The following is a 20,008-nucleotide window of genomic DNA, read 5'->3' on the forward strand; positions in this document are numbered from 1 at the left end:
CACTGCTTCCTGTCAGACAGCCTCATTAGAGTAACCCCACTCTTTAGAGTAACTCAAGCAAAAAGAAAAGGGGGGAGGAGGTCCCTACATCAGCCCCCTTACAATTTAAATCTTCAGCCCCACTGAGTTCTGTGGTAGATCAAGATGGACAGCCATGTTAGAGTCTCTCTACACAAGACTTCTTACACAATGATGCTCAAGTGTAGAGAGACGCAATGTTGGCCAGGAAGCCTAGTTTAAGAAGACAGAGCCAAAGGCTCTGTCGATGTCACCTCTCTACAGGAGGGTAGTTTAAAAAGTCAGAGCTGGCAGAGAGCCCGCCTCAGAGGTTTTGTTAATTTCATCTTCGCCTCCTAGAATGCTCTGTCAATTTCACCTCCCCTTTGCGGAGGCGATGATGAAATTAACAAACCCTCTGTGGAGGGCTCTCTGACAGCTCTGATTTTTTAAAACTACACTCCTGTAAAGAAAGTGAAATTGACAGAACCTTCCACAACTAGGCTCCCGGCTAACATCGCGTCTCCCTATACTTGAGCTTCCTTCTGTAGAGACACTTTATCCGTAGCAGTAGAAAAGAGCAAGAGTCCAGTAGCACCTATAAGACTGACAAAGTTTGTGGTAGGGGATGAGCTTTCGTGAGTCACGGCTCACTTCTTCAGAGTTCTGTGGATGGATATATGGTGAGGGGTTACTAATAATAAGCCTCTTTCCTGAGCGAAGGCGAAAGGGAGAAAACAGCCCCCCTCTCCCACCGGGAAAACAGAAGCGGGGGCTCATTTCAGCTTCTCTCCTGTTCGGGGGAGCCGAGAAAGGCTGAGTCAGGACCTGCTTCCCGCCGGCTTCAGTTCCCTCCGTAAGGGGAGTTGGTGCTGAGGCGCCTGCGCGCGGAGAGGGCCGAGCCGGCGCTTCTGGGCCTGTTCTCGCCGCGCGGCCCGAGCGCCGGCCTGCCCTTTCGGAGGAGACGGGCGCTTTCCCGCCGGGGCTCCGGTGAGTCCCGTTTCCGGAGGGGGACGCCACAGCGGGGGGAAACGAGGAGAAGCGGGCAGTGCGGCTGGCTGCCGAGGCGGGCTTAGAGGGGAGGCCGGGGCCTGACGTGACAGGCGGTTTGAGGCGGCCGGGGAAGGAGCTGGGACTGGCCGGGGCTGCGGGCAGGGCGGACCGCCCCGAGGAGCGCCTTCCTCCCTCTCATGCCTTGGGGGAGCTCGCCGCTTGCACGTCTGCCAGCCAGCCAGGCCCGTGTGGCGGGCGCAGGGGTGGTGGGTGGGCAGGGCAGGCGCCGCACCGGACTTTGACAGTTGGCTTTCTTCCAGCGGGAGGCGAGGCGCTGTCCGCTCGCGGTCGCTGCGGCCTATGGGGGAAAGGCGAGGCGGCGTTTCTTTTCTTTTTTCAAACAAGTTCTACCCGCAGCGGGCCCGGAGCCTGGGCAAGGGGCCCTGCAGGCGCTCGGGGTGGGGGCGTCTCGCGCGTTCGTTGCAGCCGATACTTTGATCTGCGTAGAATTTAAAGCGCAGGCGGCTTAGTGGTGCTCTGTGGGTGACCCTAATGTTAGCGCAGTCATTGGCCCGGAGCTCTGGGTGGCGGGGCTGCTGCTCGGCTGCTTGAGGCCAAGTGGTATGCGTTTTGTGCCTGCATTTTTTCCCTTACGGTGGAGGAGAACTTTAGATCTGTGAAATAATGTGTGTGTGTGTGTGTGGGGATTACATATCCTCTTTTCCAGCGTCTGGGGCGAATAATGGCAGCCACCCCATGTTAAAAAAAAGAACAAGTAGGAAATCCAGTTGCACATCTATGCAGCTATAGGGGTTAGCTCTTAGTGAGCAATTAGGAAGAACACATCAGATTTTCCACCCTGTGTGCCCTAAGGCCCCTTTTCTAGTGAAAACATTAAAGGCTTTCTTGCTTGCTTGGCTTAAATGAAAATTGATCATTCATGGACGGGGTTTGGATTGTCCCTGACAGGGCCAGCCCCCACAGGCCCCTTTTTTCTTTCCTGCCAAGCCAGGGCCTGAAGATCTACTCCTTTGTAAGTCATGCAGCACAGTTTATTATTTATTAATTAAAATATTTACACACTGCCTTTTCTTTTTGCTTATGGCAGCTTTGAACTCATAATTTAAACAATACAGATTAAAACCAAATAGCATGCTCCCCTCCCATGCTGCTGATCATACTTTGTCAAAAGTTCACCTGAGGTGCCTATTTTGTACAGAGTTCTGTATTCGGTATTGCTATACAGGGTTGACATATGAAACATTATTGGAACAATTCATGTTCGACTGTTGTATTGTGTTCTAATAATAAAGGAGGCCCAGTGTATTCTAGGCAGTTATATAACGTTAATGCTGGCAATCCCTAGTCCTACATAACATTTACTTAGCGCTAAGTATTGCGATACCCTGTAATTTACATAGAAATGACACTGGTGCCTGTCGGAGGGCTTACAGTCTAAAGGGGTTCTACATGGCTTTTTCCCATATGGAATCAATCTTGTGTTGGGAGAACTGTGGATTTTCTACTACATTCTTTGTAGAGCAGTGGTCCGTATAAATGGATCAGGGAGCTCCAGCTGATATGTTCCATGCAGCCACAAACCACTGATGACATTGGGTACAGGTTCCAAAATAAGTATTTTCTTCCATTGAAACTATTGACAAAACTATTGATCTGCCATGTGAGTGATATGTGTAGACAGCATTAACTGGTTAGTGGGTTAGACAGCATTAATTGGTAAGTGGGTATAAATGGCAGGGCTATGGTGGTTTAGATTTGCCTACTGGAATTTCAAGGGGAGGGTATTGCCATTTCTTAAAAGCTGTATTGGAACTTAATTCTTTGCCCCTGGATCGACTGACATTAGTGTGCCAGTTCATTTTTAGTTATAAAGATAACAACAAGAACGTTCGATTTATATACCACCCTTCAGGACAACTTAACGCCCACTCAGAGCAGTTTACAAAGTATGTTATAACCAGAATGCCCGTTTAATATATTATAGGCCTTGACAAATATTTCAGCCTTCAGAGTTATGTATGAACATATTCTCTTAATTATTGCTCCCGTCCCCTGAAACGCTATGAGCCGCAGTGAAATCAAATTTCTAAGTACGTTGGTGACCTGGTGGCAGGGATTTGTCTAGCCCTGGCATATTCAGTATTGAAGGAGCTAGTGTGTTTACAGTAAATATAAATATCATATAATAGTTGTAATTTAAAACTGGCTAATGGAAGCATCTTTAGGTATTAGTTTTTAAAGAACCATTACTAAACATTGTCAGGTATGGCTGTTTCATTGTGAAGCTGAGACTTATTCTACATTTCAGTGAAATCACTGCGGATATAAATCTCTTAATGGCATTGTGCCATGCAGTGTGAAGCGTGGGTCTCAAAGTTGTACCAGAACGGGCCTTAAAATTTACCATAATCTGAGTTCTCTGTGTACTTGTTCTGTGATGTCGATTAAGAGTTTTGTATAACTCATCCCGAATAAGTGCATTACTCTTCTGTAAACCAGTAACGTAACGGTAGTGATTCATAATGAAAGATAAAGTAAGAGTTTGCCGTGAGTCTGGGATTTTTTGAGTTTGAAGCTCAAAGCACATTTTAATTAAGCAATATGGAAGGGAATCTTTCTCTGAAGGCTTGGGTGAACTTTTCACTATGTTGTTCTACCATTGCAAAATTATTCTTTTTAGCAGAGAGGCAATGAATGAATAATGAGAAAAGAATGTGCATTGGGTGGAACATGGTTAGGTGTGGAGCATTGCATAATGTGCTGTCTTTGTGTGGCACATCTAACTATGACCAAAGCATAATAAAATGTGGTGGGGTGCTGTAGGTGCTGTCTTTGTGTGGCACATCTAATCACGACAAAAAATTAATATGGTGGGTTGTTGTGATATGTGTATCCTCTCTGATGCTCTCCAGATAGCTATAATTGGATGACTAGTTTGGTTTTCTCTATATTTTTTCAAAGCACATTTCTTTTTAAATGAAAATATGGATCTTAAACTTACTGTGCTGTTTATGTTCTTGTAACACAGGTTGACTCACCATTGACATGGATGCGTGAAAGCTACTTTGAGGAATATGTTCCAGTTCATGGCATCCTCAGTGTATCCTAAATGTGGTATATATTTATCTTTTTCAGTCTAATGCTATAATCCTGTAGGAGTATTTTTTATTTATATTTATATTTCAATTTATATACCGCCCATCCCAGGGGCTCTGGGCAGTGAACAGTTTAAAATTGATAAAAACAAAAAACAATACTAAAATCAATATACAAAACAATAATGAAATAAATTAACCAAGTGCAATGGTGGGGAGAACCCTCCCCCACCCCAAAGGTGGGAGGCTGACATGGCACCGCCCCCTTCAACCACCGAACGCCTGGCGGAACAGCTCCGTCTTACAGGCCCGGTGGAACGATAATATGTCCCACTGGGCCCGGGTCTCCATTGACAGAGTGTTCCACCAGGCTGGGGCCAGGACTGAAAAGGCCCTGGCCCTGGTTGAAGTGAGGCGGGCTTCCTTAGGGCCGGGGACCACCAGTAAACATTTATCCGCTGATTGAAGCGGTCTCCGGGGAACGTAAGTTCCATTGGTTTTGGTAGGACTTATTTTTCAAGAAAGTGTGCATAGATTTGGTATGGAAATAATCTTTGGTATTAGCTTAGATGTGAAGATCTGTGGAAAAAATAGAAACCTGGGATTCCCCTCCCCTCCGTGCCAAGATTTCTGGTAATTTTACATTTCTGTGTTAGCTGTCTCTTCCAATACAGAATAAGGGAACTTGATTGACAGTACTGTATTTGATTAGAACAATGGTTGCATTTAGATTGCAGAAACAAACTCTGGTTTGTTCATGGCAAGAAATGAGTCTGGAAACCATTCAGCTTGTTTGCTTCCTTGACTATATCTGTAGAGGCAAAATTTTGTAAGTCACACATGGTATCGTGAGTCACATATGGTAGCTGAAGAAGTGAGCTGACTCACGAAAGCTCATACCCTACCACACATTTTGTTAGACTTATAGGTGCTAGAAGTATAATGTACGTGCTGACAGCTTTCTTTAAATCTTTCCTGATGTTTGAGAAGATGGGAGTATATACTTCCTAACTTGATTTGACAGTGTTTTGATTGCATGAGCCTGGGATGGAAAATTACAGTCCTTTGGCCCGAAGAATATTCTTAGGCCTTTATTGCATAGGCAATTTTTGCTGTGTTTGGCCCCTTACCTCTTTGGGTTTCTTCCGAATTCCAGATAATTAACTCTTCCTTCTGATTTCAATGCAGCATTTCAAGGGTTCTCTTCCAAGTTTTCTGCCTGTGCTTTTTCTGCGTAGGAAAATGCCACATTGAAATCTGAAGTGGAGTTAATCTTCTGGAATTCAGAAAAACTGAAGAGGTATGGGGCCAAATGCAGCAAAAATTGCTTGTGCAAAAAAGGCCTTCTTTCAGTTCTGAAATTAAGGGGGAATTCTACTGTATGATAAGGAATGGTGACAAACTTTTCATTGTCAAAAAAACAGGGGAGTTGAAAACTCAGAATGTAAAAACTCAGAATTTAAAATGCTCACTGCATTTAAAAAGCACAGTAGTAAATTTACATGTACTCTGGTTCCTCTGCTAGTAAATTTACATTCAGATCAATATATGAATGAATCAACAGTGCTTTAAAATCCTGTCTTGTTAACCTGCCATCATTTGTTCATTAAATGATTCAGAGATTACATTTTTGCATCTCATTTGCTTCTGAAGTAACATAACCACATCGGTAACAAAAGTTGACCGTTTTTAATGCTTTGACCTCTAAAAGTGCCAGCGACAGGAAAGTTCTTCAAAGCTAGAAGATATAAAGAGATCACATTTTAAAAGATCATTGTTCAGCAGCCTTAAAGCTTCCCAGGCTTACAATGCAAACTGAAATTCTTACCACACCTTTTGTTTGCGCCAATCAAAATAACTGAGGGCTGAAAGTTGTGAATCCTGCTATAAATAGTAAGACTCCTGTATTTTGATATACTGACTTAGTTTATTTTTCTCCTTTTGATATACTGACTTAGTTTATTTTTCTCCTTGTGACAGTGATGCAGAAAGAATATTTTTGAACACTGAACCTTTCAGATAATTGAGAGGTGTGGCAACATGTTGTGTTGGGGAAATGCCTCGTTTGGACAGCTTGGACTGGGGGGCATTGATGAAGAGGTTGTACTCGAACCCAGAAAATGTCGCTTCTTCCTAAACAAGAATGTTCAAGATGTAGGCTGTGGACTAAGGCACACTGTATTTGTTTTGGATGATGGGACTGTGTATACATGTGGATGTAATGACTTAGGACAATTAGGACATGAAAAATCCAGAAAAAGACCAGGTAAGTTAAAAGCAGTATTTGGGGGTATTATATGTATTTTGGTGAGATGGGTGTGTGTGGAGGATAACAGGTAACAGTTCACAGTGCCGGATCTAGGGTTGCCTGCACCCAGGGCAACCCTAGACTGATTTTCTTGTGCGCGCACACAGCGCACGCGTGCTCCCCGCACTGCGTGATGATGTCACTTCGGTGACGTCATCATGCAGGGCGGAACGGCAGAGGCAGTGTGTGGAGCTGGGAAGCCACCCGCACCATTCGCCTCCCTGCAGGCGAATGGTGCGGGTGGCCTCGTAGCCCCCCGCGCTGCTTTCACCTGCCCCCTGTCCTGTGGGGCAGGTGAAAGGCAGTGCGGGGGACTGCAAGGCTGCCCACGCTGCTGCCTGCACCCGCTGGCAGCTGCTCCCAGCGCCCCCTCCCTGGTGGCGCCAGGGGCAGACTACCCCCCCTGTCCCCCCCTCGATTCAGCCCTGACAGTTCACATATTTTAATACATCAGACTAATTAAAATGCTTATGTTTAATTCTTGTTTCATAAAACTCTTTTTCAAAAATCATGAAGCTTTAAGGTTTATAAAGTAGCTCATGTGCAAAAAATACGTAGAGCCTATCTGGCCTGCCATATTCACACATTTTAGAGAAATCATACAATGTGGCACCCTGTGTCCTTCAAATCTTTTTGAAATGTGGTTTAAATCAGAGATGGCAAGCCTGAGTTAATACATGTGGGAATGGGTCAATATGAGAAGTTTTGTACTTACACAGGAATGAAGGCTCCCTGTGTGTGCATACTGTTTTCCCCTTTAAATCGATTCTCATTCAGCAGTACAGTGAATTTTGAATTGGAAAACTGCAACTGATGCTTGTTAGCATCATTTGTGGCTAAGGTGATTCTCATGTATTTATTTTTAACATACATATGTATCTGTTTGCAAGTATACATGAACCAGCACTCATCTGTATTAAAATATACACAATACAGTGACCAAAATATAAAGTGATATGGCCTTGCTCCATAAAATGATCACATGCATTGACTCAGGGTATTTCATGGAATGAGTGCTGCAGAAACTGTTGTGTAGATTACTGAAGTGTTTCCAGAATTAGTAAGACTTCAAGAAGATACGTAGACACTTTTCTTTTTTCCCTTCATTACCACAGTATGTGAGGGAAACCCTTTTTATCTAGTACTTATAAAATGGCAAGAATGCTAAGTTTTTAAATATCAGTTTGGGTGTGTTGTGACTGCAGGCTTGTTATTTTTGCTTCCTGGAGAAAGTGAACTACATGAAAGAAGAGTACAGTTGCCATTTTTGTCATTGAAGGGTTTGTGCTCTAAATGAGCACGTTTTTTAATATTTTCAACTGTTTATCTTGACAATAGCAATTTAATTTTAAGTGGTTGTATAAACTTGGGTGGTTTTTTGCTTCTGTGGATTTGGAGGACACATTACTTGTACTGAAGCAAATGTATTAAAATTTAGATACATAAGGATGCATTCTTTCTCAAGGAATTATTTGTATTGTTTACTCTTCAGTCCTCAGTAGGGATGTGTGCTTCAGGTTTCTTTAACCCGAACCAAACACAGATCAACCCCAATTTGGGTTGATCTGTGCTTCCTGAATTGGCCCCGGCAGTGCTGGGGCTGATTTAGGAAACCTGAAGCAGAGCAACTCAAAGAGATTCGGGTTGCTTTGGGTTGCTCTTTGAAGCATTTTTCCCTTGCCATGGCAAGGGGAAAAGGTTTCAAAGAGCTCTTCCATTTCTCTTCCCTCCCGTCATCAGGAGAAGGAGGGGGAGGGGGAGAGGGGGGTATCAGGGAAGGGAGTGTGATTGGCTGAGACAAAGAGCCAATCGCTGCTATTAATGCTGTTCCCAGAAATCCAAAAACTGAAATCCCCCCCCCCCAAAATTGGGTGTGTGTGATTCTCTGGTGTGATGTTATATTTTGTTTGAAGATGGGATAACTTCACCTTTCTGGGGTGAAGTTGATCACTCAGATTTGGCTGTATTGAGGGAGGCTGATCATCAGTTCACTTCTAGTTGCTCACTCACTTGCTCCATATGGCTTTGTGCATTTTTAATCAAATTTTTCTTATTGTGATTCCCTGGAGTGAAGATAGTCCTCATAGGGAATAATGTGGCTGGGGGGATCTTCTTTAGGGGGCCATGACATGCCCCCCCAAATCCCAATCTCCCTGATGCTTGGGTAGCCATGGGAGGAGGGCTGAGAGAGGGTCCCCTGCAGGTTTGGTGCATTTTGCTTGCAAAATACCACCCCCAGCCTCCTAGAAGAGCCCATTAGTTTTCAACACATGGTTCAGTTTGATTTGGGTAGAATTCAATGTTGGATGACTCTCTGAAGTTGATCACTCAGTTTGGGCTGTATTGAAGGAGGCCGATCATCAGTTCACTTCTAGTTGCTCACTCACTTGCTTCATACGGCTTTGTGCATTTTTAATCAAAATTTTCTTATTGTGATTCTCTGAAGACAGTCCTCATAGGGAATAATGCGGCTGGGGAGACCTTCTTTGGAGGGCCATAACATGGCCCTCCAAAGTCCAGTTTCCCTGAAACTTGGGTGGTTGTGGGAGGAGGGTTGGGAGACAGTCCCTTTCAGGTTTGGTGCATTTTGAAATTGAAATATAAAATTTTGCTTGCAAAATGCCATCCTCAGCCTCCTGGGAACCTTCCCCCTGATTTTCCCCATAGGAAACAATGGAGATAGGTGGCGAGTGGGGGGACCTTCTTTGGGGGGGCATAACATGCCCCCCCAAGTCCAATCTTCCTGAAACATGGGTGGCTGTGAGAGAAGGGTTGGTAGAGGGTCCCCTGCAAATTTGGTGTTATTAGGGAAGAAAATGACCCCCCCAGGCCAACCAAATAGCCAGGAGCAGTGTTTCCCATTAGAAACAATGGTCGAATCTTCCCTAATAAACCTGAATCGGCTTAAAAACCCGAACCCGAAGCGGCTTGCCATTTCGGGTTTACCTGATTTTTTTTTCCTGCTCTGGGTAAACCAGGAGCAGGAAACTCGAATCTTTTGGGGTTGCACACACCTAGTCCTCAGTTCTTCGTGTTACTCTCCTTAAGTTGAAAAAATAATCCTTATTGAGCACTGGGAAATAATGATGTGATTTCCAGGATTGTGCCTTTTGGATTATATCATAACTGATGATGAATAAAGAAGGTTTAATATGTTTCTTGGCATACTTCTTTTTTCCTTTTAAAATTTTATATAGATGGGAAATTATATCCATATCAATAAATGAACAAAGAATAGATGTGCAATAACATTACACAAATACCAAGCGTGTGATTTACAAACCAGAAAGTTCTATACATAAAACATGTCCTCCATTTTTGTATTTCCTTTACAGTGTTCCAGTACACAATGAACAACTGCCAGTTTTGAGTAAATGCATTTTGCGTGAAGGTTTTTCTTTCTCATTGTTACATGGTGCAATTTTAGCCATAAGTGTGTTAAACTATCATTTTCTCAACCAGCTATTTGTTGAAGGCAGTAAATCCAAGATTTCGCCAATAATAATCTTGCAGCTTCTATTAGTTGTGGGGTGGTGTTTTGGCTGTATTAGGTGTTTTGGAAACAGTTTTGTCAATTGCAGTTAAAGGATTGTAACTTTTTTCCTTTGATATTTACAGAGCAGGTTGGTGCCCTGGATGCTCAAAATATTGTAGCTGTTTCATGTGGAGAAGCCCACACATTAGCATTAAATGACAAGGGACAAGTCTATGCTTGGGGTTTTGCAGCTGATGGACAGCTTGGCTTTCCTGGAACTGAAGAATATATTAGAGTGCCCAGGTAAAGCAAAGTCATAATGTGAGGTTTCTTTATTTGCACCTCTTAGGAAAATGCTTTGTCTTAATTTTGTAGAAAGGTTTTATTGCTCTGTCGGGACACATTTAAAATATTTCAGGTTTTACTTTATAGGACATAATCTACATGTATAAATTCCAGAAAGGTGGTAGTAGGAAGTCTCTGGTTCTTGATAGGTAGCCTTAGACACACTGTTTCCCACCCTTAGCCCCTGCCTCATGGGGATAATACTAGTCTACATTACGTGGTTGTCATTTTTGTATTAGGCCCCTTTATTAAATAACTTTTATTACAGGTCAACAACCAAATTACTTTATTATTGAATATAACACTCTGATATAAAAGATGAAAGGAATAAGAAAGAAAAGTCCACAAAAGGTGGATTCTAACTGTGGTCTAGAGAGGTCTAAATTTAACTTTTTAATGTTCACGTTACTACAGTCCTAAAGATTATAAGGTGCAATTAGACAAGATATTATTCGATCTCCTGTCTCTCTAAGTTCCCGTTAATATTATCTGGTATGGAGCCTTGAATTGGATTATGACTGGTGTGTGGGGAGGGGAATGAGGGCCCAATGTTTCCCCTTCTGCCTTTTTTAAATGTAAATTCTATCTCCCCCTGCCCCCACAAGTCTGCTGTTTCCTTTGACAGGGAAAAATATACAGGTTAATATCTGTGAAGCACATTGAGTACTCTGAAGAGCTATGTAAATGCTAAGTATTAATTTTTTCCTATTAGAAGAAAATAATTTCTAAGAACTAGTGTGCATCCTGATAATTCAATACATTTGGAAACTGAAACTGAAATTATGGAGTTACCTCTGGAGAAATATAGCCTGTTTAATTGCATAAGTAGCATGATTTTCACTGGGTAGCCTCAGTACTTAATGCAGTATTAAAATAGACTGTCCATAGTATTTGAATGCCACAGTTGGCAGAGCCTCAATTTAGAACATAATATTCAGGGATTTTTTTAAAAAACACATCTGTCTGTTTTGTTTCTGGTTTTGACAATACTTTTAGTTATATAATTGAGATAAGCAGGCTTTCTGATCCAGCAAACTGGCGCATACACATTATAGGCTTTAGTGTTTTATGAGGCCTTTCCCCCCCCAAGCAGGTTCCTCTGCCAAGTTTCTCTCTCTCTGCAGGATAAAAGTGGTTTGAGAATTTAGTACTGTACGTTGGTGGTAGAAGAATGGTTAAATGACTCTTCGTGTCCAGAATTGAGTCATGCAGACTTCTAGATCATGGGTTGTATCTGTACATGGCTACCTTCATATGCTTAATAAGGCTGTTTTCTTAGAGTCTGTCTACATGAGACATCTTACATGGTGATGCTTAAATGTAGGGAGACACAATGTTAGCCAGGAAGCATAATTTAAAAAGACAGGGCCAAAAGCTCTATTTCACCTCTCTGAAGATAGCTCCTCAGAGGGTTTGTTAATTTAATCTTTGCCTCTTCAAAGGCGAAATTGACAGAGCCTTCTGGGAGGCAAAGATGAAATTAACAAACCCTCTGAGGAGTGATCTCTATAGAGATGTGAAATAGACAGAGCCTTTGGCCCTGTCTTTTTAACTATGCTTCCCAACTAACATTGCATCTCCCTACACTTGAGCGTCCCTGTGTAAGATGTCTCGTGTAAAGAGACTCTTAGTCAAGCAGCATTTGAGCAGCTTCCAAAACAGGGCATTAAGTTGGCATTAAGTTGGAAGGGGGGGGTCGCATGTGTGTGGGGGTCACGTGATGGAATCCCCTTCTATGTACCCAAAAAGATTTCTGGATCACTGCCAGTGTGTACATTTTATGCTGGCTGGGTTACATTAAATTTTTATAGCCTTTAAAAAATCGTGCCCTTAAATCATAGTTGACTTATGGCGACCCCTGGTGGGGTTTTCATGGCAGGAGACTAACAGAAGTGATTTGCCATTGCCTGCCTCTTCAAACCTGGTCTTCCTTGGAGGGCTGTCATCCAATTACTAACCAAGTAATTGAGAAATATTTTGCTTAGGTTGCATCCAGCAGTAAATTTTTTACTAGCAAAAAGAGGAAGTGATTTTGCTTAGTCCCTCTCCCATTGCAGACCCTCCAGTTTGCCCCTCATGCTACTACAGTGCAACAGCACTTTGGGGGAGCTCACTGGACTAGAGTGGAAGGGGGGGAGTAGGAGAGTCTCATTTTATGATAGCAGTGCCAATTTTCAGCAGACAATTACTGCTGCATCCTACCATTGTATAGGAATCAAAATATCTTGAATATCACAAATATTCCCTTTCAAATCTGTACAAATGTAGGAGGATAAACTCTTTTTGAAATCTTCCTTCACAATTTGTTCTGCAGTAAAGATGTTTCATTTTCAGCCATTGTCTTTTGAACAGAAAATATGTTAACTTTTTTTAGAAGACCCCCACTTTTTGATAAGCAATAGATTAGAAGTTACAGAGCTACACTTGTTTATAAATCCAATAAGTTATGAAGGTTCTGTTTAATACTTAAATTGGCTTTAGCTACATGGTTTTAAAATATTCAATATGTAGTTCTGTTTGTTTTCCTTCATTTCTTGCTTTTTGTTCCCATAGAAACATTAAAAGCTTATCAGAGATCCAAATAGCGCAGGTTGCCTGTGGCTATTATCATTCACTTGCACTTTCCAAAGGTAACCAAACTCTTTGGGCTGTTATTAACATTTTTATTTGTAATTTTATAATCTGTTGTAGCATCAACAAAAGGTCACTAAAAGTTTTAAACAGAGTAAAACAGTCTGTTTTGGAGACAAACATTGAATACACAGAAAATACTTTATAACTGGGCAGACTTGTGCCATGGAAATGAATCCTGTATACTAAGTGAAATTATCTTTTTTTTTTTGCACATACTGTCTCTCAGTGTTGTTATGCTTTGTACCCTTCTGCTGTGCTCATGTGTTCTTTACTCTTGTATTTTTATTGTACTGTTTTTACTCTCCCAGTCTCATGCTGGTTCTAGTACATTACCTGTCATTGTATGCCTGTCCCTCTGCTACTGATCTACAGGGTGCGGTATATACATCACTGTGATTCTCGCATTCCTTGCTGTCAAACTGTGACAGGTTATATAATAACATTTTACTTCTATCAGAAATTGTAGCATAGGGATGGTCTTCAAGTGGAAGTCTTTATTGTTCAGACATGGAAGGGTTGGTGGTAAGAGTGCCATCCCAGAAAGAGCTTTGCCTCTTTTTAAACAGTTTAATATCTGTAAGCATGAATGCTAATTGAGTTCTTTGGGGAACACTAACCCATGAGCAAGAAGGCATCTTGGGTGAGCTGCAAGTTGCAACAGCGTAGTCTCTTGTTTTAATTAAGAAATGCCTTTATTTGCTGACTCACTATTGCCACCGTTCGAATTTTGTGTGATGTAAAATAATTGATTAGTTCTTAGAACAAGAAATTCTTATGAATCTTTTTTTAAAATGCATGTCTTTGTTTCTCTTTCACAGGAAGTGAAGTTTTTTCCTGGGGACAGAATAAGCATGGTCAACTAGGTTTAGGTTACGAATTTAAAAAGCAGACATCCCCACAGCTGATAAAATCTTTACTGGGAATACCTTTTGCCCAGATTGCAGCAGGTGGTGCCCATAGCTTTGTACTTACTGTTTCTGGAGCTATCTTTGGGTGGGGGCGCAACAAATTTGGCCAGCTTGGTCTTAACGATGATAATGGTAAGTGCAGTGCTTTCCTCTTCTCTATATTGTTTTGTTTGAGCAAATTGTTTGTCTTTAAAAAGAAGCAAGAACAAAGAATTATGCTTCTTTACTTTTGCATGCTTAGAGAACTTTGTAGCTGGGAGACCACAGGAAACATAAGAATTTGCTGAAAGAAATTGTGGTTGCCCTTGTGGTCTAGCACTTAGAAGTGCAGACTAGGGGTGTGCACAGCGGTTGGTTTGGTAATACCAAACTGGAAAAAAAAATCAGAATTCCGGGAATACCGAATTCATTCATTTTAGTTCAGTAATATAGAGAAAATTCGGCCATTGTTTCCTATGAGAAACTCGATTTGGAAATTTCCGGTGGCCTGCAGGGGGGTAGTTTTTGACCAAATTTCACTCAAATTTGCTGGGGGGCTATTTCTAACTCTCCTCTAACGACCATCCATGTTTCATAAAGATTGGAGTCCGGGGGGGGATTTTACTCCCCCCCAAAGGCGGTGCCCCAAGCCACCTCCAATCGTCATTATCCCCTATGGGGAAAACCTACAACTAGCTTATATTAAAAACACTTTTTAAAAATTCACACTTCACAACTCTCTCAGGATACTCCAAAAATACACCCAAACACCACTAGGTTAACAAACTGAACCAAGCACCCCAACAAACACTCCCCTCAGAGGAACAACAACCAACAACCATTGAACACCTGACCAAACCAAACTTCTATGCCAACAGAAAACAGAACTCAGCAAAAAACACTAACTAAACTTCTGTAAAGAAAGCCCAAGAACAGGGGAAAACAGCCCCCCCCCCCAGAAGAACAAGCAGGAAAATGAACAATAAATAAAACCAGCTTCAAAAGCCAGAAATCAAAGCCCCCCCTACATAAAAGCCCAATCAAAGCCCTCCCCTACACAGCAAAACAGTTTTTTAAAATGCAAACTAAAAAAAAAATCCCTCCCAGATAGCAGGGCAACCCCCTCTCCCCAAAGAGAGAAAAAACCCAGGGAGTCAATGACTCTCAAAGCTGGCAGGAGCCAGGAATGCACTCCACTCACTGGGCAGCAGGATCCAGTCACAATCCAAAGCAGGTCAGGAGAGAAAGCCAACAGCCGCCAGCAGCAACCAGCGAGAAGTGTCTCTCAATCTCTAGGCCAGAGCAAAATAGAGGCTGACTGAGGCAAGCCTCCTACTTTAACTCCTTGCAGCACTTAAAAAAGGCACTTCTTGAGAATGCCATTGGTGAGCTGCTGCAAGGATTGGCCACTTATGCGCCCCTCTTCCTTTCCCCCTCCTACCTGACTCACTCCCCCTTCCCATCTGGTTTAAAAAAGGCAGAAAGCAATGTTTCTTTGCTGTTCGTTACCAAAGGAACGGTAAACTGAAGTTTACTGAATTTTACCAAATAAATTCAGTAAACTTAAATTCAGTATTTAAGTTCAGTAATACTGAATTTTAATGAATCAGGTAAAATTTGGTATTTTTGCTGAATTTCGAACCTGAATTGCACATCCCTAGTGTGGATCCCTTGTTAATCTGTTACTTTATGACTCTGAAGTGCTATAAATGCTTTATTTATTTTTTCAATGGGGTTTTCAAAAATGCAAATAGCTGTAAGGCTTCCTAGTGCATTGCAGTTTGTTGTCTGCATTGTTCCATAGAATTCTAACTCTTAGGCAAAAAAGGATGATATTGAAAAACTAGATTTAATAGCTAGTTATTTTTAAATGGTTTTGTATATAGCTTGTTTCAGCATGTATATTACATGTACTGAATTATTACAACTTTCAGATAGATATGTTCCCTTTCTTCTAAAGTCACTAAGATCTCAGAAAATTGTTTACATCTGCTGTGGAGAAGACCACACTGCAGCTCTTACAAAGGTACTGTGGTCGACTTGAAACTCTCATGACTCTTTCCTGTCAGGCATTGGAGATAGATGGGTGGGAAGGGATATGTTCATCCACGTGCTGAATCTTGCACAGTTCAAGCTGCTGCTCTGCATGTTCAACCAGAAATAGGAAGACTGTTGCCAAAAAGATGCCAAGGTGCCTTGCATGGCATAATAGTGAACAGCAGCACATGTGTACAGAGAAGGGAAATCATTTCTGCAACTGTCGCTCATCAGTTGGTCTCCTTTTTTTAACTAATACTGCACCCTGTAAAGGTTTGCTGGGCTATGAACTCTTCCCCCACTTTAGCCTTCGTAAGAAGTACCAGTCGCATGTTATATTTAGCCACTTGGGTTTTCTTCATTTTTTTTATTGCATGCAAACGGTCAACACATGGGAGCAGTGAGCTAGCAACTTGGCTTTTAAGTGGCTGCCGTTTCCCCAAGATGCTGTGTCATAACAGCTCTCACAATAGTTGGAAAATACAGGAGAGTCTGGCATGTAATGATTAGTACTAACTGCTGGAAGAGGGGAGAGGGGAGATAGGAGAGCTTGTGCTTATATTGCTTCCAAGAGCTGTAAGCCTATGTTGGAAAGATTATTATTTTTCTTTGCTCTCTCCATGTGGTTCCAATAACCTTGTAAGTGACCGCCTTAATGATGGATATCCCTTTTTGCTAGTGCTAGAGCCCAAGGTTTATCATTCCATGCTCATTAACTGTGGTTGTGTAACGTATTTTACAGCTTCTGTATATATGCTGTCCTTTAAATTCAAAGTGAATCTGTAAATATATATATATATATATATATATATATATATTTGTGAATCTGTAAATATAAGTTCATTTTCACTTAGTCTCTGGCCATTTACGCACCTGTAAACGCCTCCAGAAAATCGCACGAAACTCGCGGCATGATGGTGTCTTCAAAGCGTGATTTCCCGTTTAATGGCACAATGACATCAGAAATCACACCATTAAATGGGAGATCGTGCTATGAAGACGCCATCGTGCCATGAGTTTTGCACAATTTTCTGGAGGTTTTAGTCGTGTTAAAACAGCCTGTTTTGTATAAATACCACAAGTTTCTTTCTTGTACAGAAGATGGAATTTATATTATAAAAACCTATATTCTTTTTTTCTGTTTCGAAACTACTTCACAAGTAGCATGGAGAATCTATTTTTGCAGTCTTTTGAATATTCCTCTGTAATTCTTGAAGGTATTCTTGAAATAAAATCTGGAAGTGAAAACCGCAATCCTCTTATAGATCACGCACAGTCTACACCCAGCCTTTTAGAGTATTCCCTTTTTCAGGCTGATATTACTAGCAATGTAGGGCAACCTTTTTTCTTTACTGACCATATCCCTTTAAATAAAAATTCAAGTCTCTTCAGACCATAATTATTTTTTAAAGTTGTAGACCAAAACTTAGATTTAGCAGCTCAGAACTATACAGAAATCAGATACACTGTTTATAACATTGTTGAAATTATGTAAACTGAGTTGCCTTTCTCCTGCTTTTCGTTGCTTCTACCATTTGCTGTGTCTGCTGCAAATGAGAAGGGGAAAGCTTAATATAAAGGGATATTGCCAAATACTTTTGTGTTGGTGTAAGCTAATACGATCCTGTCTGTCACCTGTAGACAACATTGGAAGTTTATTTATTCAGAACATTTATTCCCTCCTTTTCTTTGAAGTCCAGTCTCAAAATGGCTTGCATATCAAAACTTAAAACTGTCCATCTAGGTGAAAATACCTCACAGACAATACCTAGTAATGCCCATACAGTTTTCAGCTCTTGCAGCGTATTGTGACAGCAGCAAGCCAGAGATCCATTTTTCTTCCTCATCTCTTTTTCCTGACTTTTACAGCCACGAATAGGAATTCAAGCTTTCTCTTCACTGACTTCCTGTAAACCTGATCAGGGAGATTTGCAGACTCCACGTATCTTTCACAGTTCTTCTGTTGATCTCGAAGCACAGTGCTGGCTGTGGAAGCAGCTATTACTGCTGGTGTTCCTCCTGGTGGGAAGGGTGTTGGGAGCGATTTGATGATCCTGACTTTTTTTAAATGGCAGGGTTTTTCCAGTTTTAAATTACACAAAACACTTTAAAATATAGCACCGTGGAACGATTTTGTTCTTTACACTTCCACATGATGATCAATGTAGTATCTGCTCTATAAAGATTAACATCTTTGGGTGGGCAGTTAATTAGAACAGTCATTTAGTACTTTTTCTCAAGTGGTAACTGACAGTTTGAACATGTAAATTATGAGTTGCCTCCACATTGTGTTCTAACCACCTCTATTTTTTAGGAAGGAGGGGTGTTTACTTTTGGAGCTGGGGGCTATGGACAACTGGGTCACAACTCTACTGGTCATGAAATAAACCCAAGAAAAGTATTTGAACTTATGGGGAGCATTGTCACACAGATCGCCTGTGGAAGGTAAAGTTTATCTTAGAGTGGGGCTTCAAAAAGTTATTTCATTTGTAATCCTTTCCTGTTGGATGTCCTAGTGCAGAGGGCATGATGATATGTTGTTAGGGACGGAACTGCTGTGATTTAGAGTTTATAGGACCCAAGGAATAACTTAGGCTGACACTAAGGCAATTCAGAAGTACCTAATTTCATTGGCAGTAAGCTGCTTAGTATGCTTACTTTGAAAGCCAAAAGTTATAGGGTTGTTTAAATAAACATGTTCTATAGGCACAATAGCTTCCTGTATCTAGATTGCTTTTTGGAAACTAGGGACTGGATCTTATGAACTATGAGTCTTCCCACAACAACAACTCTCTGGTCCCTGTAAACTGATAGGGAAACCTAATGGACAAAGCACCATGTGGCATGATGGGCTTCAGTGAAGAGAAGGAATCGGGTGAGATTGCCCTTCTCTTCTGCTGATGGAGCAAGTTTTTGGCTCGCATAAGAGCAAGAAGAGCCATTTCACCCCATTTCTCTCTCTGCACTGCATGTCACTGGGCTGTGTGGTGTTGTGTCCATTAGGCTCTCCTGATCCCCAACTCATTGACTTTTGCGAGGTCACAGGGAACTGCTGTGGAAAAGAGAATGTGGGGGGACATCTGCATTCAATTACTTTCTGTTTGCAGTTAGACAAAGAATACACAAAGCTACCTTCTAGAGTCAGACCATTTGTATGTCAAGGTCAGTATTGCCTTCTCTAGCAGGCGGTGACTCTTCAGAGTCCCAAGCAGAGGTCTTTCCCAGCACACACTACCTGATCCCTCTAACTTGAGATGCCAGCCATTGAACCTAGGACCTCCTGCTTGCACAGCACATACCTTACCACTGAGTTATGGCCCCTCCCTAGTTAATAAGATCCCATATAATTCTCTCTCACAATTCTGACCATTGTAACTATCATGATTGTTTTCTCTAAAGTTACTTATTCTGATACTGTGAACACATTAGTAAAGGCAGAGCAGAAAAATGGCAGCTAATCATTTTCTTCCTTATAACCCACCTCTGATATTTGTATGTGCACAGCTGACTAGATGGTAGGCGTGCCAGCCACTGCCAGCTGCTTCCTGTTCCAGTCAACTGCTCCTTCATTATCTTGGGGAGGGGGAATCTCGGGGCCCACCTGAAGTTACAGCGGCAAATTAAGCATTCATTTTGTATTTTATTTTAAATGTAGGGTACTACTGCATTCTCATATTGTTGTTTTTTGAATTTCTATTCTCTCTCTCTTTCTCTGCCTTAGGCAGCACACGTCTGCCTTTGTTCCTTCAACTGGAAGAATTTATTCTTTTGGTCTTGGAGGGAATGGGCAGTTAGGTACAGGATCAACCAGTAACAGGAAAAGCCCTTTCCCAGTAAAAGGAAATTGGCTTCCTTATAGTGGCCAGATCCCACCAGATTCAGGTAACTACATATATATGTCAAGCATGTATTTGCCTATTATGCTAGTGAGTCATTCTTAAATGACTCTTTAGTATGAGTCAGAGAATGAATTCATGGATGCCATCAGCAGAGTTTTCGGCACCATCTGCTACCATTTATCATAGGTGTAACAAATATCTGCTCCTCTTTTAAGCATCTCCGTTATATAAAGGGAATTTAGTTTCTTGTAGAATGTATTCACTTCTATAATAGTGCCAAATAATAACTGTGGATGTGTTTCCAAACAGAAGTTTCTGAATTGTGATGGTAAATGTTGGCATACAGACATGTCCTTAGCAGAGTTAGCAGATGATAT

General features: G+C 41.7%; 1 protein-coding gene across 3 annotated transcripts in view; it reads left to right on the forward strand.

The window, feature by feature from the left end:
* Positions 1-891: 891 nt before the first annotated feature.
* The window catches only part of HERC4 (HECT and RLD domain containing E3 ubiquitin protein ligase 4), a 47,957-nt gene continuing 28,840 nt past the window's right edge, over positions 892-20,008 (forward strand). For 2 of the 3 annotated variants that reach the window (XM_054982863.1, XM_054982865.1), the window contains exons 1-9: positions 892-987; positions 4,040-4,125; positions 6,087-6,372; positions 10,033-10,192; positions 12,788-12,864; positions 13,687-13,908; positions 15,690-15,781; positions 18,107-18,237; positions 19,514-19,674. In XM_054982863.1, coding sequence (XP_054838838.1) covers positions 6,147-6,372; positions 10,033-10,192; positions 12,788-12,864; positions 13,687-13,908; positions 15,690-15,781; positions 18,107-18,237; positions 19,514-19,674 — 1,069 coding nt within the window. In that variant the 5' untranslated portion in view covers positions 892-987; positions 4,040-4,125; positions 6,087-6,146. Of the gene's footprint in view, positions 988-4,039; positions 4,126-5,320; positions 5,407-6,086; positions 6,373-10,032; positions 10,193-12,787; positions 12,865-13,686; positions 13,909-15,689; positions 15,782-18,106; positions 18,238-19,513; positions 19,675-20,008 lie in introns of those variants that run through there. The other variant, XM_054982864.1, reaches the window with a different exon arrangement.

Source organism: Eublepharis macularius, chromosome 6 (genome assembly GCF_028583425.1).
Source record: "Eublepharis macularius isolate TG4126 chromosome 6, MPM_Emac_v1.0, whole genome shotgun sequence".
In the NCBI taxonomy this organism is placed as follows: Eukaryota; Metazoa; Chordata; class Lepidosauria; order Squamata; family Eublepharidae; genus Eublepharis; species Eublepharis macularius.